The sequence below is a fragment of the Bidens hawaiensis genome, unplaced genomic scaffold, assembly GCF_021521415.1.
Source record: "Bidens hawaiensis isolate Kalapana, Puna unplaced genomic scaffold, B.hawaiensis_p1.1 tig00026190_1, whole genome shotgun sequence".
Classification (NCBI taxonomy): domain Eukaryota; kingdom Viridiplantae; phylum Streptophyta; class Magnoliopsida; order Asterales; family Asteraceae; genus Bidens; species Bidens hawaiensis.
In genome coordinates, this window is record NW_027494212.1 from 13,153 (window position 1) to 40,187 (window position 27,035).

The 27,035-nt window shown below is 35.3% G+C and overlaps 1 protein-coding gene across 1 annotated transcript in view; it reads left to right on the forward strand.

Moving 5' to 3' along the window:
- The first annotated feature begins 896 nt into the window (after positions 1-896).
- Positions 897-27,035, forward strand: part of LOC143573049 (protein FAR1-RELATED SEQUENCE 5-like) — a 48,984-nt gene continuing 22,845 nt past the window's right edge. The window contains exon 1 of the mRNA XM_077058031.1: positions 897-1,036. Within this exon, the coding sequence (XP_076914146.1) occupies positions 897-1,036 (140 nt within the window). The remainder of the gene's footprint in view (positions 1,037-27,035) is intronic.

Below are 27,035 nucleotides of genomic sequence, written 5' to 3' on the forward strand. Positions count from 1 at the left end.
AATTTGATGGGACTAGTTTGGATCCGGAAGGGTTCATTGATTGGTCGGTTATTGTAGAAGAGGTGTTTGAATTCGAGAGGTTTGATGAAAATAAGCGGGTACCTTTGATAGCTACCAGGCTACGTGGGAGGGCGTCAGCATGGTGGCAACAATTGAAGATGACACAAAATAGACTCTGAAAATCACGAATCGTAACATGGGCCAAGATGAGAAAGTGTTTGCAGGATACTTTTTTACCTCACAACTTTCAACGGTTGATGTATCGACGTTTGCAGAATCTGAAGCAGAGATCCACATCGGTTGATGACTATACGACCGAGTTTTATCATTTGGTTGCTCGTAATGATATTCAAGAAACCGATAAACAATTCATTGCTCGGTATATTGAGGGTTTTAGGGTTCAGATCATGGACTCTATAAATTTTTTTGATCCGTTAACAGTCGCTGAGGCGTACCAAGGGGCATTGGCTTTTGAAAAACAAAAGCGTCGGATAGGCGGTTCGTATTCACCATCCCCTGCTGGAGGAAATTCGGGGTGGGGTGGTGGAGGACCTTGTGTCGTGCCTAGTCAACAAAGGTCGGTGGCCAACAACATTGGGTCGACTTCTAAGGGGGCTAGTAGTAGCGGGGTGAAGTGTTTCAAGTGTGGTGAGACGGGCCATCGGCAAGTCGACTGTAAACAAGCGGGTAAGAGGCATTTGCTTGTTGAATCTGAAGATGAACAATATGAAGAATACGATAAGGCCCCATAGTATGATGAAGAACCCGAGTATGAGGAGGATTTTGTGACCGGTGATGTGGGGGTGAACTTGGTAGTTAGGCATTCTTTCTATACACAAAAGGCTGATGGAGACGGATGGCTTAAGCATAACATAATCCACTCCATGTGTACCATTATGGGGAAGGTTTGCACGTTTGTTATCGACTCTGGAAGTTGTGACAATCTGATTTCTGAAGAGGTAGTCCAAAAGTTGGCCTTGAAGACGGAGAGTCACCACAAGCCTTACAAGCTTCAATGGCTAAAAAAGGGGGAGAGGTAACGCTGATGCAGTTCTGAAAGCGATCAATGGCTCGAGAAACTCATGATTAACAAAGACGAAAAAACGAACCAAAGGTTCAAAGAACAATGTTCTTATTATATCAAACTTAATCAAAAACTAACTAAACTAAAGACCAAACACCTTTATTTATAAATAAAAATAACATTTGGGCCGGGTCGACTTAATGGACCGGATGCTCCTGCATCACATAGCCTCGGAGTTTGTGTGTGTGTGCATAATAATAAATAATTAATAATTATCTAAGAAAGCTGTAAACAATTTAAAATTGAATACATTAAGGTATACAGATAGACACGTATAGGGCTCATAAACATGTGTCTAAGGAAATTTCTAACGACCTATCTTAAACCTTCGGCTCTGATACCAATTGTAACACCCCGACCAAAGGCGTCGTAACATGCCGCGGTGCAAAGGATTGCTCAAGAACACTATGACACTATTAAGTGACAATATTTAATCAACTCATTAATTTTATAAATCAATAAACAACACATCTTGTTCGTACAAAACAAATTGAATACAAATAAACAAATATATATTGTTTATTCGACTAATTCCTTAGTGGTCTCAAAACAAGCTACGTTCCTCAATTCTTCGTTCAAGCAATTATCAAATATGTAACATTGCATAAAATAAACTTTGTCAACACGAATGTTGGTGAGAAATTTTCATAGTTTTGAACAATAAGTATATATTAGATGAAATCCACAACTCGTATATAGAAGAATAAATAATAGCAACAATTTAGATATGCAAATAGTAAATAGTTTGAGACACCTTTCTATATGGTAACAACCAAATATACTTGGATAATAGTTTCCCTATGCTACTAGCAATTAAGCTAAAGTAGTTAGAGGAGCGTATGATCATACTTAATAGTTTCAAAGAGGCCAACCCGTCTAAAGCAATAAACATATAGCATGTAATCATGTAAAGCATATAACACCAAATCGAGAATTTATTTAAGTAACATATACTAAAGGTTTTTGGTTTGAGACACAAGTACAAATCATTTGAATTTGGATAAGTATGCAATGTCACCCCCAAAACGTAAGATGGAAAACGGGAGATGAAAAAGTACTCACGTTAAGTAAGTAACTTGAAAGATTGATTCGTGAATAATCAGAGATCGATTTAACGAGAAAGACCTATATTAAACAGGTCTTGAGTTAGTAGGTAGTCTTGGAAGGGTTTAAAGTAAAATATATGACAAGTAAAGTAAATAAATAAAGTTTAGGGTATAAAATGTAAATATTTGAGAAATCAAAGAAATGTTTCTTGAAAAATAAGTTTACCCGAAACCGGGTCTTGGTATTCTATTCGTTAATATAACTCAACATATGTTAAGTAATTATGTTGGTTATAACGCACTATTGCAAGACCCTTTGTTATATAAATACCCAAACGAGGCTTTAAACGAGTGTTCGGATTTGTCGGTTCGAGTCTTGATAATTAACCAAACTCAAAGTCAACTTTCCAAAGTGATAAATGTTATGGGATAACTCAATAAAAATCAAAAAGACTTAACCATGTATATAGTTCTATTGTGAAGAACCTAAACGTCCGTTAAGCGAGCATTTGGTTTTACCGGTCCCAACTTGTTATAAGTTCAAGTTGAATTCCGACATGCCAAGTATGTTGAGAAAATAATTTAAAATTAATTTAAAATATAATCTTGAAGAAAAAGATGAGTTCCGGTGGCCCAAAACACACTTGTGTGTCATAAGCGAGTAAACTCGGTTTAGTTCGGTTTTGGTTCGGTCCTTGACTCGGGATAAGACCGAGGATGGTTACCACATACCCAAATACCATAGAACTATAAAAATGAATTTAGAAGTTGTAAAATTCAAATCTTACATATAACATGTTTATTCAACTATTTAAACAAAACTTGTAAAAAAGAGTTTAGTTTCGGTTCGGTTCTCAACTAGGGATAAAACCAAGGCTAGTGACTACATACCCAATACCATGGAACTCATTTAACATGAATTAGAAGCTAAACTACTTCTAATTTAAACAAGACTAGTAAGCATTAAAGGAAATATAGTATAATCAAGGACTATAATGAGTCCTCCATGTTGCCTTGCCTTGTAGTGTATCACCTCAACCGACCATGGCCGGAGAAGGTGAAAGCCGAAGGAAACAAGGGGTGCATATTATAAATATGTTGTACAACAAGCTTCAATTACTATGCAACAAATTAAAACTAAAGAATGGTTCTTGTTTGACTTCAAAGAGTTAAACTAGTAAGAAACCTTGAAGAGATGAAGTTATGATTAGGGTTGTGCAAATTTCGGGTTGACCGAGAAAAACCCAAAACCTGGACCGATAAAAACCTGAAACCGAACCGATATGATGTAATTCGGTTGTTCATCAGTTCCTGTCAATGGTATTTCTCGGGTTCGGGTCGGTCCTCGGTTTTGGACCGAAGAAAACCGACCTCAAGTAAACAACATCAATTAAACCCATCTGTTAAAGAAATGGTGTTGAAGAAGTGGCCGGGATGGTAGTAACCCGTGGACCAGATGCCATGAAAGTGCAAAGTGATGGTGCAGAAACTAGTATCTTTTAGTTGATGAAGATGATATGGTGATACAAGAAAGAACCAGATGCTTGAAAGTGCAAAGTGATGGTACAGAATCAAGTATCTTTCAGTTGATGAAGATGATATGGTGATACAAGAAAAAAGAGAATGTCAACACAGGAAACATTTCTTGATATGTGAGAACATTTTGAATTAATAATTTAATATATATATTTTATTTTTACAGATTTAGAGTTACAAGATGCAATATTGATTTTTATATATTATTATATAACTTTAAATTTGAATGCATGTTGTACACTACCAACTCATAAAGCATAGTTCACTTTCCAATGTCTGACATCAAGATTATACTACTCAATAGTTACCTATACAATTGTGTTGGAAACTAATGTTTATTTATCCTATATATTAACATATAAAACGTTAACTTACAATATTCTTCTTCAACACTCAAGATGAAACTTTCATGATGGAAAATAAGAGAAGCATGCAAGAGAAGCATGTAAGAGAAGGTGAGTGACAAGGTGAGATAGAGAAGTCCCTTAGATAGGTGAACGGTGAGGTTAAGCCTCAGTCTACTACCATAGTCATCTATTCATCTAGTTTCACTTCAAAATGGTCAAGTCATTCATTATTGTTTACTAGAAGACATTAGGTTCGGTCATCTTCAAGTTACCCTACCTGACACAAAAAGACCCGAAAACAGATTTCAATCATAGCATCAGTCCTCGGTTCTCATTTTCATCCATTCTCGGGTATCGGGTCTGTCAGGTCTTTTGCCGGGTCGGGTCGGTTTTTTAGTAAGTGCACCCCTAGTTATGATCTTTGTTTGAGAGAGAAAGAAGTGAACGAACAAGTTGAAATGAAGGAGATGAACTTGTTTATATAGGGTAATGGTCAAAGTTTATTTCTATGGTTTATTACAAGCTTGCATGTGTTTTAATTGGTTAAACAAGTCAAACAATGCAACAAAACAACAAAACAACAAAAAACGAACTTATGACTGTAGGGCCCCCTTAGCGCAGTTCTAAGGTCTCTAACCTTGACCTTAGCGTGGCGCTAAGGTCGCGGAGGGAAAATATAATTTTCAAAATTGGCAGTTTTAGTCCCTGAAGTTCATTTTGAGCGTTTTAGGGGCATTTTAAGGGTTGTAAAAGATGTTTTTGAGATCCGACAACCATAAAACAAATATGTAACATTAAATTCATCATTTTTTTATTATTCAAAGGTTCGGGATACAAAACGGGTCGGTTTTCATAATAAAAACAAATACAAGATGATCCAAAATTGACGAATGTCACAGTATCCCCAACTTTTTGGAAATTTCGTCCCGAAATTAAAATAAGCTAACGAAAAAGAAGAAAACTTTCATCGGTGTCGTTTATAAAGAGGAAAATGTACTAGAAGTTTATAAGTAAAAATAATAACATCAATCCTTAAATGACCCGAAAAACGCCATAAATGTGAACATTATAAGGACACTTATATATAGGAAGTACCAGCGGCGTATCCACCATATCCTTATTGTATCACATTCATATCGTTGTTCGAAATCATGCTTGGTTATGAGTTATTACACACAACTGCACTGGCTATGGCTTTCATGCGAGGATTTCGATAATTAAGTGTGCACCCATAATTATCTAGGTCTTCGTTTTAAGTCCCCATGGTTCATTTTGTTGTGTGGTTTTTAAAGGACGTTTTTTTAAAGAGAATTTTACAAATCTTAATTATTCGATTAATTAACTATAGATGATCGTGTAAGCAATAGTAAGGTGTGAATCGAAGTCGGAAGTTATCAAAAGGAATATGGAGGTCTAACATTGAGGAACTAAATGAGGCACGATAAAACAAAACATGTGAAAATGAGAATTTGATGAGTACAAACTTGAGGTTAAAACAAACATTTGTGAGTATGATTGCGTGAAATGTGATAACATGAGAATGAGGTGAGTTCTATGGGGTGACGTAAGCATGTATCAAACACAAAATCACAATAAAAATTTCGGTTGACTTGGCAAAATCATTGAAGAAATGTAATAATATATGAACACGGCTTCTATTGTGAAACCATTTACATAATCATGATTATAGTAACGGTTTCCAATAGCGCCAAAACTTGCTGACGGCCACACATAGGCCGTTGATTGAGTAAATGAAATGATATGGAAAAATGCATAGAATTGTGTTTCGCTTGAAAAGCATAATACTCGAACATGAACAACATAGTCATGAAAATATCGTTTAAAATGGAAACGAAATTTTTAGCGAAGATGAGGTTCTGAAAGTGGTACACAAATTGTCATTGAATAACTTGAATTCGGTCATGAATATCAGAACAAAAAATGAAATCTCATGTGCATAAAATTACCATCGAAACATCTCATCATTTGAAAAGAAAATCGTAATAACAGTGAGACTCGGAGTAGTGATGAAATATGTAAATCGCGTATCATATACTCTTTTGAAAATATAAAAATAAAATCGATATTGAAGTCTCAAGTAAAACCGTTCAATCGTTTCCAAGAGAATGCATATAATAACAAAGCATCGCGGTAACGCGTAGTTAGAGAAACATCTAAATTGCTATCAAACGAAAATCTTGTAAGTTAAATTGTTAAAGGAATTTTGCATACGTAAAGCTGTTGTGATGATAATAAATCATGAAAGAAATGATGCTTGCGATAATAAGAAGTATTAATTCACATCAATCGTTATCGAACAAAATTCATGTTGCAATATCTAGTGTATGAAGCATTTATGAATGTGTCCCAAAAAGGATTTGTAGAGCCATGATCGTTGAGTTTATGCAAAATAATGAAAGTTGTAATTTGTTATTGAATAAATCTCGAATTCAACATTCAAAATGAAACCTCGTAAATATAAAGTTATTATGGGATTATCACCTTAAGTGACAATATATAATAATCTTGATAACACGTATATAGTTGTTTAATAATCTTTGAAAACAAATCCTCATAATAGAATTTAGTTGTCATGACAATATTATATTCTACAAAGATGATTTATAAAATATGAGCATAATTTGTAAATCGTTATTCTTGAAAGAGTTTATGATTTAAAAATGAATATTTGAGCACATGAGATCGTTATAAATACACTAGTTGTATATATATAAAAAACATTTAGGGGAAAGATGAAGCTTGCGTGTATATGGAGAGGTTTAGGCTCCGAATGGTGAATGGTTTGGAAATTTTGGTGAAGAGTGAGTGTGTTTTGTGTGTCTTGTGTAGTTTGGTTTTCTTGAGTTGGATTGATGGGGTTTGTTGAGTTTAGGTCGTTTGAGTGGGTTAGGCTTAGATGACTTGTGTGAGTAGTGGTTGAGCTATTTGGATGATGTTTGCTTATTTGAGTTCGGGTTAAGTTGATGTGTTGGATAAGTCTACCTTGACTAGTTTGGGTTGAGATTCGGTTTATACAAGAGAATAATGAAACTTAAACCAAACTAAAGTATATGTTGATGAAAAATAATGATTATGGCTGTTATTTGGTTGCTTAAAAACTTGATAAACACTTGTAACTTGGCTGCAAACTCCTCTTCTTCCCTCCTTATTGGCTGTCGATTGGAACTAGGGCTAGAGTTAGGGTTCTTTATTTTTTTCTTTATTCTTTTCTCTTGCTGTTGCTGCTGATTACGACCATAAAAGCTTAGGGGCTGATAAGGTTTGTTCATTTATTTTTTATTATATTATAATCATGCATCAGCTTCACACAATGGATATGGATCGGGCATTTGACTTGGTTCTTCAATAATAGTGCATAAAAGGCCTCTAAGTGTCTTGAAAAGCTCGGTTTCCGTCTCACCCCAACCTACGGCGGAAATGCCGGGGCGTGAGTTGATTGCTCACAGCTCTCAAGGTACTATCAATGCAATATAAAATGTGACAATATCTATTAAACCAATTTAAATAGTACAAAAAATTCAAATAGTCATATTACATCAAATTCACAATTAACAAGTAAAAATAAACATCTGAAATTAAATTCTTGTATCTTCTTCTCTAACATGCACCCTAAGTTGCTTCATACAATCTTGATAATCACCTCACACAATAACCTGCATATGCGTTTATAAAAAAATAATTCTGTCAACACTAGGTTGAGTAAGTAAAACACCATATTTTTATGATTATATAATAAGTATAGAAAAGAGCAAACTGTGTCAAGTGAGATAAGCAATTTAACCAATGAGCAGGTAAATAATGTTGTCGGTAAGCACGATATCAGATGAACTGAACGATGCTAACTCGACGGATGTATGATCATACTAGACTGAGAATATGTTGGACCTCTCTGACATGTATACAAGTAAAGCATACAAACAAATAAAACGTTTGGTATAAATTGTTAAACACACATGACTAACAGTTGTAAGTTGAGTAATATATAGTGACAAAATAAATAGAACGCATATATCCCCAAACGGTTAAAAAATGAGTTAAAAGGGGGAGTGAGATACTCACCTTAGCAATTAAGCAAAGTGGAAAAGAATACGACATGAAGCGATAAATCACGCTCTTCGGGATTTACCGACGAGAATCCTAAGTAACAATAATTGTGGAAATATAAATATGACTTCATTAACGAATCTAGAACTGGATAGAGGTTCTGGATAAAATGATTGGGTGTGATCTTGAGAAAGTTAAATATTACTTAGATTTATTATTAATTTTCTTATCACTTTTATATATCAAAGCTTTGTCGTAAATAACAAAATTTAATTATATAAAATACTTAAATAAATATTTATAAAACTTTATAGTTTATATAAAGAGATTTGTTTTAGCTATTTCTTTTAAATTAAAAATACATTTAATATATTTATTTATATACATTTATATTTGTTTAAAAATCGTTATTTATTCTATTATATATATATATACATATATATATACATACATACATATTTAGTTTTATGAAAAGACCAAAAACAACAATTAAACGTTGTCGATTTAGTAAATAAAGGTTATTTACCATCCATATCAATAATATTATTTAGTTAATTAAACAAAACCAAAACCTTTTTAAAATCCTTATTATTTAAACCATTAACACTTATACATTAATATAAACACACACACACACACATTTATGTATGGTTTTTAACCATAGTTCAGAAAAAGACTCGTTAATGTGTCGATTTTAAGAAAAATATAAATGGATTATCAGTTTTTTAATATTTATAATATTATTTATTTGATTAGAAGAATAGATACACTAAACAAATGAATTTAAACATAAAATACCAAAAATATCGGCTGAGGGTGGCTCGAACCCGCACCCCCAGCCTCCACAAGTTTTAACACCCCCTAGCCATCTAGGCTAGGGGATTAGTTGATTAGAACCATAAACGAAAAAAAAACTATAAACAGAGCAGCTTCAACCCAAACCAAATGATATGAACCCTAGATTCCTAATTAGTTTAACTGATTGTTAAATGATTAATCATGTAGAGGGTTATTGTGACATTCGTCAAATTCGGGCCTCGATTTGGATTCGTTTTGTAATCTTTTATTATGTAAACTGACCCGTTTTGTAAACCGAAACTTATGATATAATCAAAATGATGAATTTTATGTTACAATATTGTTTTACACTTGTTGGGTCTTGAAAAGAATCATTTTCGATCCTTAAAATGCGTTAAAATCACTCGAAACGAACTTCGGGGACCAAAACTGTCACTTTTGAAAAATGGAAAATCACCAGCTAGCACCCCAACGCGCTACGCGATGGGGGATGGTCCCTGACGTCGCGTGGCGCGATCCCCTCCAGTGCAGCAGCTCCAAATTTTGTTGTTTTGTGTCTTGTCTTGACCCATTTTGCATGCAAACTCTTGTAACTCACACCCATATTTGACCCTTATCATTACCCTATATATACACCACCATTTCCCTTCATTTTCCCCTGCTACAACTCCAAAATCTCTCTCAAACTTCAAAAGATTCAAGGTTGTTATTTTAGTGTTCTTGATGGTTTGACTTCCAAAAGTCAAACTGAGTTAAATCTTCCATTTTAATTAGATTATGTAGTCTTATTAATACTTGTTTATGGTTGTACAACATATATATACACACCCCTTGTTACCTTTGGTGGTTACTTCTCAGGTTTCGATTGGTTAAGTTTCGGACCTCGTAAGGCAAGGCTTCATGGAGACTTCGTGTCCTTAATATATATATATATATACAACTTTTTTATACATATTAATCATGCTTAACTTCTGCTCATTTTAGTTTGTTTGTCGTATTTACTGTCACACCCCGACCAAAGGCGGCGGAACATGCCGGGATGCAACGGATTGACCAAAACAGAAGATACTATTAAAGTGACAATATTTAATCAACTCATTTATTTCATAAATCAATAAACAAACACGTCTTGGTCACACAAACAAATTGAACACAAATAAACAAATATATTGTTCGTTTTACTAATATCCTAATAGTCTTGGTAACGTTTTTCGTCAAGTCCTTGAGTCAAAATTAGTCAAACCTGTAAAATTTCATAAAATAAAGTTTGTCAACACAAAGGTTGGTGAGCAATTCATAAGTTTGAGCATATAGTATATAGTAGGAAAGATCCACAAAACTAGTATACGAAACAATAAATAAAAGCAATAATTTTGATAAAAAGATAAATCGCTAATAGAATTACGTTAGCGACACCTAGCTATAAGGGGATGCCAGATAGTCTAAGATTTTATAGTTATCATTAGTTGCATTACGTTAACGACACCTTGCTACAAGGGGATGCCAAGTACTCTAGGATTTATTGACTTCCACCAACCAAAAGCGATAAACACGTAAGCATATAATCATAGAACACCAAATCAAGCAACTATTTAAGTAAAGTATACAATCACGTTTGTGGGTGTAAGATTCTTGTATAAAGCATTTAGTTGAATAAGTATGAAATGTCACCCCAAACGAATGAAAAATGGGGTATGAAAGTACTCACCTCAATTGACGAATCGAGAAATAATAAATGATCGAAACATACAAAGCTTGCGACGAAACGAACGAATCCGACTTGAAAGATAATTGAAAACGAATAAATAATATATTAATGAAGTTGAACTTTAGTTGAAACTACATTTGAAACATTGAATGAGAATGTTCGGTTGTTAATCAGGTTACCGGTTAGATTAGGGACTCATACTTAATTGATAATTAAAATAAAATAATATTATTTTATTGGGATTTTAAATACTAAAGCAATATTAAATAGAAACACGACGGGTTTAAAACAAGAGTTCGGTTTTATAAAAATGAATGGATAATAAGCTTATAACAATATTATTAATGATAAAGATAGTAATGATAATAATAATTTTAAAACATGTTATATATATATAGATACATATAGATATGTAAGATAATGATGATAATAATATATAAATATACTACCAATCGAGAATTGTTGTTAAAACTAATAATAGTAACAATAATAATAATTACTTTTGTTGTTGAATACATTATTAATATATTTATGAATTTTACTAATAATAATAATTATTATTATAATAATTATGTGTGCCATATTAATGATAATAACTAATACTTATAACATTTTAATAATAATAGTATTAGTGATAAAATATAACTCGAGTAACGATGACGTTAAATGGCAACTAGGCCCGACATGGGTTTCGGTTCGATAAGACAAGTGGATAATATTAACAATAATAGAATTTAACAAAATTACTTAATAATCATAATAATAATAATTTATTAGTTATGAAAATAATGATAATAATAATTTTAATAAGATTAATAAAAAACTGTTTTGTTAATGACAATAATAATAATAATAATAATAATAATGAGTTTTATAATAAGTTATAATATTAATAATAATGATCCAAAAAATAGTCTCCAAAATCGGTTCAAGGGGAAATCGAACTTGTGACCTCCCAAACCCGAGTCACAACCGCAACCAACTTTACTAGCCATTTATATGTTAGGAAACCCAAAATGAGAGATTTAAAACAGTTAACCCCAAAACTACCATCTTCCCCGAAGCATATATCCAAACTACCATCTTCCCCGAAGCATATATCCAAACTTTATACCCATAATGAGAGATTTCATTACAACCGGTTATGAATAACAAGTTCGATTATTGTTTACGAGTTAGACACAAAGACGATTAAAAATCTAAATCTCCTTGCCTACAATATGATGTTTGGCCGAGAATATTTGTCGGAGCCGAGCAGGGGTCGTCGGATATTTTGTTGCCGCTAGGGAGAGAAAGATAGAGAGAGAGAGACGGAGAGAGAGGGAGACAAAGAGAGAGAGAGAGACGGTATTCTGGTCGCCGTAAAATCGACCAGGAGAGGGAAGGGGGTCGGATACGGGTTGGGGTCGCAGGACTTCGTTGCTGTTGCCAGAATCTCTATGTCGGAAAATAAACGAACGGACAAGGGGAATCGGGGAGACCGGTGTCGGAGTTGCGGACCAGGGAGAGAGAAGAGGGTGGTGGCGTCGCCGGTCGCCGGAAAATGGCGCCGGAAATCGAAAGGGAAGGAGAGGGGGCGGCTGGATGTGTAATGTTAGGGTTAGGGTTTTATGTTTATATATATGTTTAATTATTTACATATAGGCCCTTTAAGTTCTAAATATTATACTAAAGGGTATTAAACTTAAGAAATGTTAATATAGATTCGAAAATGGCAAGAATTACCCCTTACAATTTATAAACTAATTTTTATGTTAAATGAACAACGATTAGTACATGCCTACATGACGGAATTTGATGAACTAAGTACGTGGAAAATTAAAGATCGTCTTAAATGATTAATAAAATTACCGGGTCGGGTTTACAATCCAATACGGGTTCGAAGTATAATTTTGTTAATGTAAAACGCGAAAGAAAATAGAAACCCGAATTTGACGAATATCACAGTATCCCCAACTTTTAGGAAATTTCGTCCCGAAATTAAAAATAAAATCGGAGAAAAGCTAACGAATGTCGCTTTTGATAAAACAATTGCAAGAAAAATTTCTAACAAAAGAATAACGTCAAATCCTTGGATGACTCGAAAAACGCCACAAATGAGAACATAATAAAGGCACTTATATATAGGGTGTACCAGCGGCGTATCCACCATGCCCTTATCTTAACTCGCATTTCTACCGTTTTTCGCTATCATTCCCGGGTCCGAGTTATCGCACACAACCGCACTTACTATGGCTTCCATACGGGGATTTCGATAATTAAGTGTGCACCCATGATTATTTAGATCATCGTATGGTCCACATAGTTCGTTCCATTGTGTGGTTTAAAAGACATAATTATTTTGAAATCTTTAAATAATATATGTGTAAATAAATTGTTGAATTTTACCAATATTGACTAACCAATACTAGTGGTTGAAAATTTTTGGAATTTTGGTTGGTTGAGTTTTAAGTAAGTAGGAAAATTGGATAAAATCATTGAAACAATTAAAATCTTATAATATAAACCAAGGTGAAAATAATAATTTGGTTTAAGTAAGTAAAGACGATCGAATAAATAAAATTCAGGGTAAACAATTATGAAACGAGGTTTGAAGACGAAAGTCATCAAGATAATTGTCAAGTCTATACATCGAGGCACTAAATAACACCGATAAATGAAATCCGATAAGTGAAAAATGAGAAGTCCAATAAATGAACACATAAAGTTGGGATAAACAACGATACAATTAATAATAACATCGTACGACGAGTTTCACATGTGAAAAAACTTGAGGTTATAAGCAATTGAGAATACGATTGCGTGAAATGTAATAACATGAGAAATGTGGTGAGTTCCTTGGGGTGACGCATACATGTATCAAACGTGAATACGGCCACTATTGTGGAACCATTTATATAATCGTCATTATAGTAACGGTTTCTAATAGCGCCAAAACTTACGGATAACCACACATAGGCCGCTTAATAGATTAAATGAAATTATATAGAATAATGTATAGAATCGTGTGTTGCATAAATGCTCAAATATGAATAACATAGTCATGAAAAGCATCGTTTAAAAGATAAACAAGTTTTTTTAGCGAAATTGAGGTTTCGAAAGTATTACACAAATTGTTATAGAATAACTTGAATTTGGTCATAATCAAAACACCAAAATGAAATCTCAAGTGCATAATATTGTCATTGAAACATCTCATCAAATGAAAAGAAATCGTAAAAATCCATGAGACTCGAATAAATGACGAAATATGTAAATCACATATCACATACTCTTCGAAAAATATAAGAATAAAATTGAAAATGAAGTCTCAAGTGAAGCCGTTTTATTGTTTCCAAGGATATATGTAATAACAAGGCGTCATGGTAATGCGTAGCTAGAGAGACATTTAAAATTGCTATCAAATGAAAATCTTGTAAGTTAAATTGTTAAAGGAATTTGTATACATAATGTTGTCGTAATGAAAATAATTTATGAAGAAATGATGCTTGCGATAATAAGAGGTAATAATTCGCATAAGTCGTTATCGAACGAAAATTTGAGTCAGAATATCTAGTATAAAGCATTTATAAATGCGTCCCAAGAAGATTTGCAAAGCCATGGTCATTGAGTTTATGCAAGATTTGCAAAACCTCGCGTTCAACATTGAAAATGAAACCTTGTATTTATAAAGTTATTAAGAGATTTATCACCTTAAGTGACAATATTTAAAACCTTGGAAGCACGCATATAATCGTTTAATAATTCTCTTTGAAAACAAATCATCATAATAGAATTTTGTTGTCATGACAATCTTAGATTTTTCAAAGATGATTTATAAGATTTGGACATAATATGTGAATCGTTAATCTAGGAAGAGTTTATAACCTAAAAGTGATTTTTTTAACACATAAGGTTGTTATAAGTACACTAGTTGTGTGTGTATATATATATATATACATAAAAATATTTAGGGAAAAATGAAGCTTGCGTGTGTATGGAGGGGTTTTAGGCTTCGAATAGTGAATGGTTTGGAAATTTGATGAGGAGTGAGTGTGTTTCGGTTGGCTTGCGTAGTTGGGTTTTCTTGAGTTGGATTGATGAGGTTTGTTGAGTTTAGGTCGTTTGTGTGGGTTAGGCTTAGATGATTTGTGTGCGTAGTGGTTGGGCTAATAGGTGGGGTTTTGCTTATTTGAGCTCGGGTTAATTTGATGGGTTGGATAATTTGATCGTGACTAGTTTGGGTTGAGATTCGGTTTATACATGTATTTAGTAAGGGGTGTTTGGGCTGCTATTTTGATATCAAACTCTATAGTTGGATGAGAACGGTGTGGCGATATGGTTTGTGACTCGACATAGTATGGGTCGAAGGGTTTTGAGTCATAGTTGGGTAAACTTTGGTTTGTATATGTTCAAAGCATTCGTGAATGTGTTTGTCGGTGTCTTTGAAGTATTAGGATAGTGAGTTTGATAGGTTTTCGTGGCGTAGAAGTGTCGGTAGTTAGGGCCTTTTGTTGGGTTGATTTTTGTATATCTTGGACTTGCATGGGGTTTGGGTAGATGAGGATATAACGTTGATGTGTTAGGTTTCGTTCATTTTGAGGAAAGATTTAAGTAATTGGAAATGTTGGGTCCAACTTGATCTCATAACAAAGTTGGGGCCGACAAAACCGAACACTCGCTTAACGTATGTTGTTAGTTCTAAAACAATAGAACTACATACTTGGTTAAGTATTATTGGATTTTTATGAGTTATCTTATAACATTTAATATTTTAGAAAGTTGACTTTGGGTTTGACCAATTATCAAGATCCGAACCAACAACCCGAACACTCGTTAAAACCCGTTTTAGTATCTTTATTTTAAAGGGACTTGCATTCTTGAATTTTTACCCACCTTATTACTTAGCATATGTTGAGTAAATATTAAGGTTAGATACTTTAACCCGCTTTCGAGCAAACTTACATTTTTAAAGGACTATTGTTATAATTTCTTAAATAGTTACATTTTAAACCTTGAACTTTAATTGTTTACATTTCTCAACATTTATTTTATTTAAAGACCTTCAAGACAACCTTTTAATTCAAGACTTTCCTTTATCTGGGCTTTACTCGTTAAACTCGTCGTTCCGGTTAACCTCCAATTTACCGACATTTCAAGTTTATTACTTGAACCTGAATACTTTCATACCCCTTTTTCCATCTTTCATTTTGGGGTGACATTTCATACTTATTTAACTTAAATGCTTTATACTTGAGTCTTAAACCACAAACGTTATTGTATACTTTACTTAAATAATTGCTCGATTTGGTGTTTTATGCTTGCATGATTATATGCCTATGTGTTTACCGCTTTTGGTTGGTTGATCTATAAATCCTAGACTATTTGGCATTCCCTTATAACAAGGTGTCGTTAATGTATTCTCAATAACGATAACTATAAATTCTATGCTAACATGATTATATGCCTATGTGTTTACCGCTTTTGTTTGGTTGATCTATAAATCCTAGACTATTTGGCATCCCCTTATAGCAAGGTGCCGTTAATGTATTCTCAATAACGATAACTATAAATTCTAGGATATTTGGCATCCCCTTATAGCAAGGTGTCACTAATGTATTCTTATTAGTGACCTCACTTTTTATTCAAATTATTGCTATTATTTGTTGTTTCGTATACAAGATTGTGGCTTTTCTTATTATATACTTATATGCTCAAAACTATGAATTGCTCAACAACCTTTGTGTTGATAAACTTGATTTTATGAAATGTTACAGGTTGCATTTAGGTTGATTATGGAGTGTGGAGAAAACGTCATCAAGACCTTTAGGATATTAGTAAAATGAACAATATATGATTTTCTATATTTTGTTATACTTGTCTTATGAATATTGTAATGTGACATTTTGATGTTGTGAAATTAAATGGGTTTGTTAAATATTGTCGCTTTAAATAGTGTCATGCGCTTATGGGAAATCGTTACATCCCGGCATGTTCCGCCGCCTTTGGTTGGGGTGTGACAGATTGGTATCAGAGCCATGACAATAGGATAGGTGGTTAGACGTAACGCCCTAGTATTGTTATGCTTAGGGTCCTATACGTGTGCTTATACGTGTTTACTCTATTTTGATTGTTCATATCGCATGTTATTTATTAACTTGTTTAAAATTCACCAATATCATAAATGTTCACATACACACACTTTCATAGTATTTCCAAGGTATCCTTACCTTAAAACGCAAAAGTAGATTTTCATTGTGTTTTATGGATTACAAGATTAACTTGGATCCCGTTGTTTCAAATCCCTTAGAGGTTGTGCTTATATCAGGTTTGAAGCCATCGTAGGAAATGAGACATTATAAAACGACAATTTGACAAAAAGATTTCAAGAATCGAAGGTGATTTACTTACCCGGAATAGTTTGATTATAGTGCTCGTTTTCTAGGCCGCAAACCATGTTATACATGTCAATACTTTAAGTAGTCGAATGCAAGCGTTCCGATCACCATCCTAATTTTCGGTGTTAAAACAATAGAACCACGGTGGTTTGTGGACTAGTGTTTTAACATGACGTTGTATCTCGATTTATTGTGTTATTATCTTTATTTGAGTCGAAAACATGAAAAAGTCGTGGTGGTTCGTGCACATGTTTAGACTCCAACGTGGTGTGTTATAAAACTTTTTAGTGTCGGAATATAAAATCATTGTGGTTCATGTACGAATTTCTGACTCTATAAATCTCAAATCTCAAATTTTCAAGCTTTAACATCTCAAAAAAATCATTTACATTTTGTTTTTGGATTGTTATTTATATACAAAGTTTTATATTTTATCTAACACTAACATCTTCTACTTACTAACTCTAGGATTCACAATCAAAAAAATTGAAATCTTATTTTATTTTATACACCCTCATACTCATTTCTTTTTACCTCAAACTTATTCCATTTCTTTATAATTTTTAGCATGCCTCCGGTAAGCCGTCACCCGCGCAAGAACTCCAACCGACGTATGGCTGCTTTCATCGTCAAGCAAATGGACGCTGTGATTCCCGAACTTGTAACCCAAATCCAACCTCCACCCGTTGTTGACCCCTTGAACCCAAACCCGCAACTTATTCGTATAAGCAATTTACTAGTGCCAATCCAACCGAGTTTTTGGGTACGAACTGTGCAACTATCTTGTTGCAATGGTTCGAGTCAATGCAGAATGTATTTCGAAACAACGAGTGCCCCGATGCGAAAAAGACAAACTTCGCTTCGAGGATGTTTAAGAAAACCGCTCTTACATGGTGGGGTAGTGTTATGCACCTCCAAGGGTCGGAAACGGCTATGGCTCTTCCATGGCCCTATCTTAACGCACTTATGATAAAGAAGTTATGTCCCAAACACGAACTTCAAAAGCTCGAGGACGAATTCTGGAACCTCGAGCAAGATAGTGGTGATAATGCCGCCTATTCACTCCGTTTCCACGAGTTGAGCATTCTCGTCCCTCACTTTGTTACCCCGGCTGAACGTGAGCTTGACATATACATTGGACTCTGTTATGAGTAGCAAATCCGTGAACCTTGAGGACGCCATCTCTCTAGCTAGTGCGCTAGCGGAAAATCATGTGAAGGCGGGTACCCTAACCCTCAAGAAGTCAAGTGAGAAGGCAAAGCCCAAACCCGCACCGCAAGCCCCGCACCACAAGCCATTAACTACTCCAACTCATCCCGTCACAACAACAACAACAAAAAAAAAAAAAAAAAAAACCAAGACCAACTACCGAAACTTCGTCGTTACTCAACCCCAACCACAACAACAAACCCATGGTCCACCCCAAACCCGAAAACCCTATACCGGTACCACCCCGCTATGCAACAATTACCAACTCCACCACCATCACACGTGCCTTGTCGCCGTTGTACCATATGTAACCGTTTGGGTCATCTCAACACTACATGCCGATCCGCACAACAAACCCAACCTAACCAACCAAGAACCATTCCCCAAAATTCCCAAAACCGATATGCACCCTATCACACCCCGACCAAAGGCGGCGGAACATGCCGAGGTGTAACAATTTCCCATAAGCGCATGACACTAATTAAAGCGACAATATTTAACAAACTCATTTCATTTCACTACATCGAAAATGTCACATAACAATATTCATTAGATCGTCACAACAAAATACAAAAAAAATAGCAAATCAAATATTGTTCATTTTTTCTAATATCCTAAAGGTATTTGTGACGTTTTCTTCAAGTCTCGAGTTAACCAAAATCAAACCTGTAACATTTCGTAAAATAAAGTTTATCAACACAAAGGTTGGTGAGCAATTCATAAATTTGAGCATATAAATATATAGTAAGAAAGAGCCACAAAACTCGTATACGAAACAAATGATAAAAGCAATAATTGGTATAAAATTGCTAATAGAATTACGTTAGCGACACCTAACTATAAGGGGATTCCAAATAGTCTAGTATTTTATAGTTATCGTTAATTGCATTACGTTAACGACACCTTGCTATAAGGGGATGCCAAATAGACTAGGATTTTATAGTTCCACCAACCAAAAGCGATAACCACATAGGCATATAATCATAGAACACCAAACCGAGCAATTATTTAAGTAAAGTATGCAATAACGTTTGTAGTTTAAGATTCAATTATAAAGCATTTAGTTGAATAAGTATGAAATGTCACCCCCAAAACAAAATGTGGAAAATGGGGTATGAAAGTACTCACATTCAAGTATAAACTTGGTTCGGAAAAAGTCGGGTAAACGGAAAGACGGGTCTAACAAGAAAAGCCTAAATAAAAATAAAAGCCTTGTATTAGAAAGGTTATTTTGGGAAAGCTTTAAAATAAAAGACACGAAATGTAAACAATTAAAGTTTAAGGTTTAGAAAGTAACTATTTAAGAAATTGCAATAATATCTCTTTAAAAAAATAAGTTTGCTCGAAACCAGGTTTAAGTATCTAACCTTAACATTTACTCAACCTATGTTAAGTAATAAGGTGGGTAAAAATACAAGAATGCAAGTCCCTTTGGAATATAGATACTAAAACAAGTTTTTAACAAGTGTCCGGGTTGTTGGTTCTGGTCTTGATAATTGGTCAAACCCAAAGTCAACTTTCCGGAATATTAAATGTTATGACATAACTCATAAATATATATTAACACTTAACCAAGTATGTAGTTCTATTGTTTTAGAACTAAAAATGCACGTTAAGCGAGTGCTCGGTTTTGTCGGTCCAAACTTGTTATAAGATCAAGTTGGATTCAATATTCCGAGTACTTTAATAAAATATTTAAAATCAGTTTGTAAAGTATCTTTCAGTAAATATACATGTCTCGATAGCTAAAAACACACTTGTATGTCTTAAGCGAGTGAAAATCGATTTAGTTCGGTTAGTAAGAAATAATAAAGTTAAAATAAGTAAGAAAGATAAGTATACGTTAGCATGGTTAGTAAGAAATAATAAAGTTAGATGGTTAGATGCGGAAATTATATAACAAAGACCATGAAAGTCCTCCATGTAGCCTTGCCTTACGAGACCTGAAACTTAACCGACCAGGGCCGGAAAAGTAACTACCAAAGGTAATAAGGGTTGTATTATATATATGTTGTGCGATGTGATTCAAGTGTTAGTTTAGAGCTAGTGAGTTAGTTAAAATGTAAGAACAAACTCAGTTTGACTTTGAAAGTCAAACCCGACAATAACATGAAAATAACCTTGTATGAACCTTGAATTTGATAGAGGAAAGTATTTATGAGCAAGGATTTATGTTAGAGATGGCCTTGTATTTATAGGAAGAGTTAAATTTGGTTAAACAAGTGATTTAAGGGTTAAAACTCGGATTCTTTGGACAATAAAACCAACAAGGAGACATAAGGGAACATAATGAACATTTTGGTCTAGTGATACTTTACAAAGTTTCATAAATGAAAGTTTGGCCCCCGAAGTTCGTTTTAAGTGATTTTAAAGCGTTTTAAGGCCCGTAAAGGATGTTTTCAAGACCCAACAATTGTAAAACAATAATGTAACATAAAAACCAACATTTTGATTATATCATAAGTTTTGGTTTACAAAACGGGTCGGTTTACATGTTAAACGAATGCAAAAACAATTACAACGAGTACAAACAGAACCCGATTTTGACGAATGTCACAGTATCCCCTTCTTTAGGAACTTTCGTCCCGAAATTAAGACGAAGACGATGATGCAAAAAAATGTGGATACTTCTCTTTCATTGTGTCTTCTCGTTCACAAGTGAATTCCGCGCCACGCCGTGATTCCCATCGAACTTTGAGTAACCGAATACGACTTTGCTTGTTTTTCTTCTCGCTTCGATCCATGATCTCAACGGGTCGTTCAACCATGATCATCGACTCATCGACATGTAATTCGTCGAGAGGTATATGGAGATTTCCCTCGGCTAAGCACTTTTAAGATTCGAAACATGAAACGTCGGATGAACACCGGAAAGTTCTTGCGGTAGTTCGAGTGGATAAGTTATCTTCCCAACACGTTCAAGAATTTTGAAAGGGCCAACGAAACGAGGAGCTAGCTTGCCTTTCTTTCCAAAACGGACTACCCCTTCCACGGAGATACTTTTTGAAAGACAAGATCGCCAACATTAAATTCGATCGGTTTTCACTGTATGCCGGCGTAACTTTTTTGACGATTTCAAGCAGCTAGGAGGTTCTTACGGATTTGATCAATGACGTCGGTGGCTTCTTGGACCATTTCATGTTCTGTGATTTGAGCTTCACCGATTTCGTTCCAACTAATCGGGGAACGACATTTACAACCGTAAAGAGCTTCGAAAGGAGCCATCTCGATGCTAGAATGATAACTGTTGTTATACGAAAACTCGATGAAAGGGATGTGAGAATCCCAATTCCCATCGAAATAAAGAACACATGCTCGTAGCATATCCTCGAGTGTTTGAATCACAGGCTCGGATTGACTGTCCGTTTGAGGATGATAAGCGGTGCTAAGATCGAGATGTGTTCCCAAGGTTTCTTGAAGAGATCGCCAAAAATGAGAAGTAAAACGAGCATCGCGATCGGAGATGATAGATAATGGTAAACCGTGTCGGCACACAATTTCCTTCACATATATTTGAGCAAGCTACTCAACATAATACTTCTCGTAGATCGGAATGAAATGAGCAGACTTGGTTAAACGATCGATAATCGCCCAAATACTATCGTTGCCTTTTTGGGTGTTGGGTAGTTTCGTGATAAAGTCCATAGAAATGTATTCCCATTTCCAAACGGGAATCGGTGGTTGCTCGAGTAGACCAAAGGTCTTTGGTGTTCAGCTTTGACTTTTGAGCAAGTAAGACATTTAGATACAAACAAAGCTACGTCCTTTTTCATACCCGGCCACCAAAAGGTACCACAAATATCGAAATACATCTTATCCGCACCGGGATGAACGGAATATCGCGAATTGTGAGCTTCGTCGAGTATATAAGTACGAAGATCATCGCGATTAGGAACCCACAAACGATTGAGAAAGTACAAAAGACCATCGGGTTTGGTTTCGAGTTGAAGTTCAGCTCCACACGACATTTCGTCGTACATGTTACCTTCTTCAACGGAGGTACGCTAAACTTGAAAGATACGAATTTGAAGATCGGTTTGAAAAACAACGCTTAAAAGCAGAACGGATTTAACATTAACCTTTCGAATTAGGGCGTTAGCGACAACATTCGCTTTACCGGGATAGTAGCGAATTTCGCAATCGTAATCGCTAAGTAATTCGGCCCATCGTCGTTGTCTCATGTTGAGATCTTTTTGGTCAAAAATATGTTGAAGACTCTTATGGTCAGTAAACACAACACATTTTGTACCGTAAAGGTAATGTCTCCAGATTATGAGAGCGAAAACGACGGCACCAAGTTCGAAATCATGAGTCGTATAGTTCTTCTCGTTGACCTTAAGTTGCCTTGATGCGTAAGCGATGACTTGACCTCGTTGCATGAGAACACAACCAAGGCCTTGATAGGAAGCATCGTAATATTCAACAAAATCGTCGTTTCTATCGGGAAGGGTTAGAGAGTGAGAAAGCATTTGAAATGTCCATATCGCGTACGAAAGGCGTTTTTGGGAATGTCTGCTTCGCTAACACACAATTGATGATAACCTGATCGATGATCAATTTTGGAGAACCAAGTTGGGCCTTGAAGTTGGTCGAAAAGATCGTCGATTCGTGGCAAAGGATAACGATTTTTAATAGTGAGTTTGTTAAGCTCTCTATAATCGATGCACATTCGAAAAGAACCATCCTTCTTTTTCACGAAGAGAACGGGAGCGCCCCAAGAAGAGAAGCTTAGACGAATAAAACCTTTATCGGAAAGTTCTTCGAGTTGGTTCGACAACTTTTGCATTTCCGACGGGGCTAAACCAGTAAGGAGCCTTGGCCACGGGAATTGCACAAGGCACAAGATCGATTAGGAATTCAATCGGACGAACGGGTGGAAGACCGCAGACATCATCTGAAAAGACGTCAAGGAAATTGCGAACAATGGAAACATCTTGGATTTTCTTTTCCTTTTAGTCTTTTGTCACCGCGAGAGCTAGAAACGAAACATACTTTTGGCGTAAGTATTTTTGCGATTGGGAGCACGACATGAGATTAAGCCTTCTAGAAGTTGCTTTGTCGAAGACTTTAATAATTTTACCGTTGACGGGCGGAATTTGAATGAATTTATCAAAACAAACAAGTTCGACACGGTGCAAAGATAACCAATCCATGCCTACTATGACATCAAAATTTCCCATTTGCATCGGAATTAGAGAACAATCGTGGACGACGGAATTGACGGTGATAGAATTTCCATTGGCGACTTCAACAGAAAACGGCCGGGAAAGCTTGGTTCGAGGCATAGCAAGTTTAGACTCAAATTTCAAAGAAATAAAACTTATATCGGCACCAGTATCAAATAAAATATATGCCAAATGATGGTTCACCAAAAACATACCGTTCACAGCATCGTTTGCCACTTGAGCTTGATCTGCATTCATCATGAAAGCTCGCCGTTGATTGTCATGGTTTCCTTGGGTTACTTGAGGTGGAGGAGGAGGTGGTGCTTGTATGGCTTGCATGGGTTGGATGAGTGGTGCATTGAGTTGGGGAAGTTTGGGTTGGTAAGCTTGGACTTGGTAGGCTTGGGTTTGGTAGTAAGGTACGGTCACGGTTTGGTTAGCAAAAGCGAGGCGAGGACAATTGTTGTTGAAATGGTTAGGATCACCCAATTGAAGCAAGCTCGGGGTTGTTGGGGTTGGTTTTGTGGGTAGGGTGCATATCGGTTTTGGGCATTTTGGGGAAAGGTCCTTGGTTGGTTTGGTTGGTTAAGTTGGGTTCATTGTGCGGATCGACAGGTGGTGTTGAGATGACCAAGTCGGTTACAAATGGTACAATGGCGACAAGGCATGTTTGAAGGGTGGTGGAGTTGGCAAATGTTGCATAGTGGGGCGGTACCGGTATAAGGTCTTCGGGTTTGGGGTGGAGCTTGGGTTTGTTGTTAAGGTTGGGTTTGGGTAACGGCAAAGTTTCGATGATTTATTTTGGGTTTCTTTTGTTGTGGTTGTTGTTGTGACAGGATGAGTTGGAGTAGTTAATGGCTTGGGGTTGTGGGTCAACCTTGGCTTGCGGTGTGGGTTCGGGCTTGGCTTTCTCACTTGACTTTTTGAGGGTTAGAGTAACCGCTTTCACATGGTTTTCCGATAGCGCACCGGCTAGAGTGATAACGTCCTCAAGGTTCACGGGTTTGCTACTAATTACTGAGTCTCGGATTTGCATTGGTAGGCCCCCAATATATTTTTCAAGTTCACGTTCAGTAGGGGTAACCAAGTGAGGGACGAGGATGCTTAGCTCGTGGAAACGGAGTGAATAAGCGGCATTATCACCACTTTCTTGCTTGAGGTTCCAAAATTCATCCTCGAGCTTATGAAGTTCGTGCTTGGGACAGAACTTCTTCATCATGAGTGCCTTTAGATCGGACCATGGAAGAGCCATAGCCGTTTCCGATCCTTGGAGGTGCATAACACTACCCCACCATGTAAGAGCCGTTTTCTAAAAATGCTCGAAACAAATTTTGTCTTTTTTGCTTCGGGGCACTCGATGTGTCGGAACACACTATCAATCGATTCGAACCATTGCAACAAAGTAGTCACACTGTTGTTTCCAAGGAAGTCGGATGGTTAGCACTTGTAAATTGCTTAAACAAGTAAGATGCGGGTTTGGATCAATGGGTGCAACAACGGGTGTAGGTTGGGTAGCTTGGATTTGGGTTACAAGTTTGGGAATCACAGCGGCCATTTGCTTGACGATGAACGCAACCATACGTCGGTTGTAGTTCTTGGCGGGTGACGGCTTACCGGAGGCATGCTAAAAATTATAAAGAAATGGGATAAGTTTGAGGTAAAAATAAATGGATATGAGGGTGTATATAAAAAAATAATAAGATTTCAAATTTTTTTTATTGTGAATCCTAGAGTTAGTGAGGAGGAGATGTTAGTGTTAAATAAAAATATAAAGCTTTGTATATAAATAGCAATTCGTAAACAAAACGTAAATGATTTTTGAGAGGTTAAAGCTTGAAAATTTGAGATTTTGAGATTTATAAAGTCGGAAAATCGTACATGAACCACCATGATTTGATATTCCAACACTAAAAAGTTTTATAAAACACCATATTGTAGTCTAAAACATGTGCACGAACCACCGCGACTTTTTCATGTTTTCGACCCAAATAACGATAATAACACAATAAATCGAGATACAACGTCATGTCAAAACACTAGTCCACGAACCACCGTGGCTCAAATGTTTTAACACCAAAAATTAGGATGGCGACTGGAACGCTCGCATTCTACTACATAAAGTATTGACATATATAACACGGTTTTGTTAAATGGTCGTTTTATAATGTCTCATTTCCTATGATGGCTACAAACCCGATATAAACGCAAACTTTAAGGGATTTGAAACAACGGGATCCAAGTTAATCTTGTAATCTATAAAACACAATAAAAATCTAACTTTTGCGTTTTAAGGTAAGAATACCTTGAGTATACTATGAAAGTGTGTTTATGTGAACATTTACGTTATTGGTAAAAAATTAACAAGTTTATAAATAATCATGCGAAATGAACAATCAAATAGAGTAAACACTTATAAGCACACGTATAGGACCCTAAGCGTAACAATACTAGGTCATTACGTCTAACCACCTATCTTATTTTCATGGCTCTGATACCAATCTGTCACACCCTGACCAAAGGCGGCGGAACATGCCGAGGTGTAACGATTGCCCATAAGCGCATGACACTAATTAAGCAACAATATTTAACAAACTCATTTCATTTCACAACATCGAAAATGTAACATAACAATATTCATGAGATCGTCACAACAAAATATAACAAAATATAGCAAATCAAATATTGTTCATTTTTGCTAATATCCTAAAGGTATTTGTGACGTTTTCTTCAAGTCTCGAGTCAACCAAAAGTCAAACCTGTAACATTTCATAAAATAAAGTTTATCAACACAAAGGTTGGTGTGCAATTCATAAATTTGAGCATATAAATATATAGTAAGAAAGAGCCACAAAACTCGTATACAAAAAATAATAAAAGCAATAATTGGTATAAAATCCCTAATAGTATTACGTTAGTGACACCTAACTATAAGGGGATGCTAAATAGTCTAGGATTTTATAGTTATCGTTAATTGCATTACGTTAACGACAACTTGCTATAAGGGGATGCCAAATAGACTAGGATTTTATAGTTTCACCAACCAAAAGCGATAAACACATTGGCATATAATCATAGAACACCAAACCGAGCAATTATTTAAGTAAAGTATACAATAACGTTTGTGTTTTAAGATTCAAGTATAAAGCATTTAGTTGAATAAGTATGAAATGCCACTCCCAAAATAAAAGATGGAAAACGGGGTATGAAAGTACTCACATTCAAGTATAAACTTGGTTCGGAAAAAGTCGGGTAAACGGAAGGTCGGGTCTAACGAGCAAACCATAAAATAAAAATAAAAGCCTTGTATTAGAAAGGTTATTTTGGGAAAGCTTTAAAATAAAAGACACGAAATGTAAACAATTAAAGTTTAAGGTTTAGAAAGTAACTATTTAAGAAATTGCAATAATAACTCTTTAAAAATATACGTTTGCTCGAAACTGGGTTTAAGTATCTAACCTTAATATTTACTTAACCTATGTTAAGTAAAAAGGTGGGTAAAAATGCAAGAATTCAAGTCCCTTTGGAATATAGATACTAAAACGGGTTTTTAACGAGTGTTCGGGTTGTTGGTTCGGGTCTTGAAAATTGGTCAAACCCAATTTCAACTTTCTGTAATATTAAATGTTATGAGATAACTCATAAAAATATATTAACACTTAACCAAGTATGTAGTTCTATTGTTTTAGAACTAAAAACACAC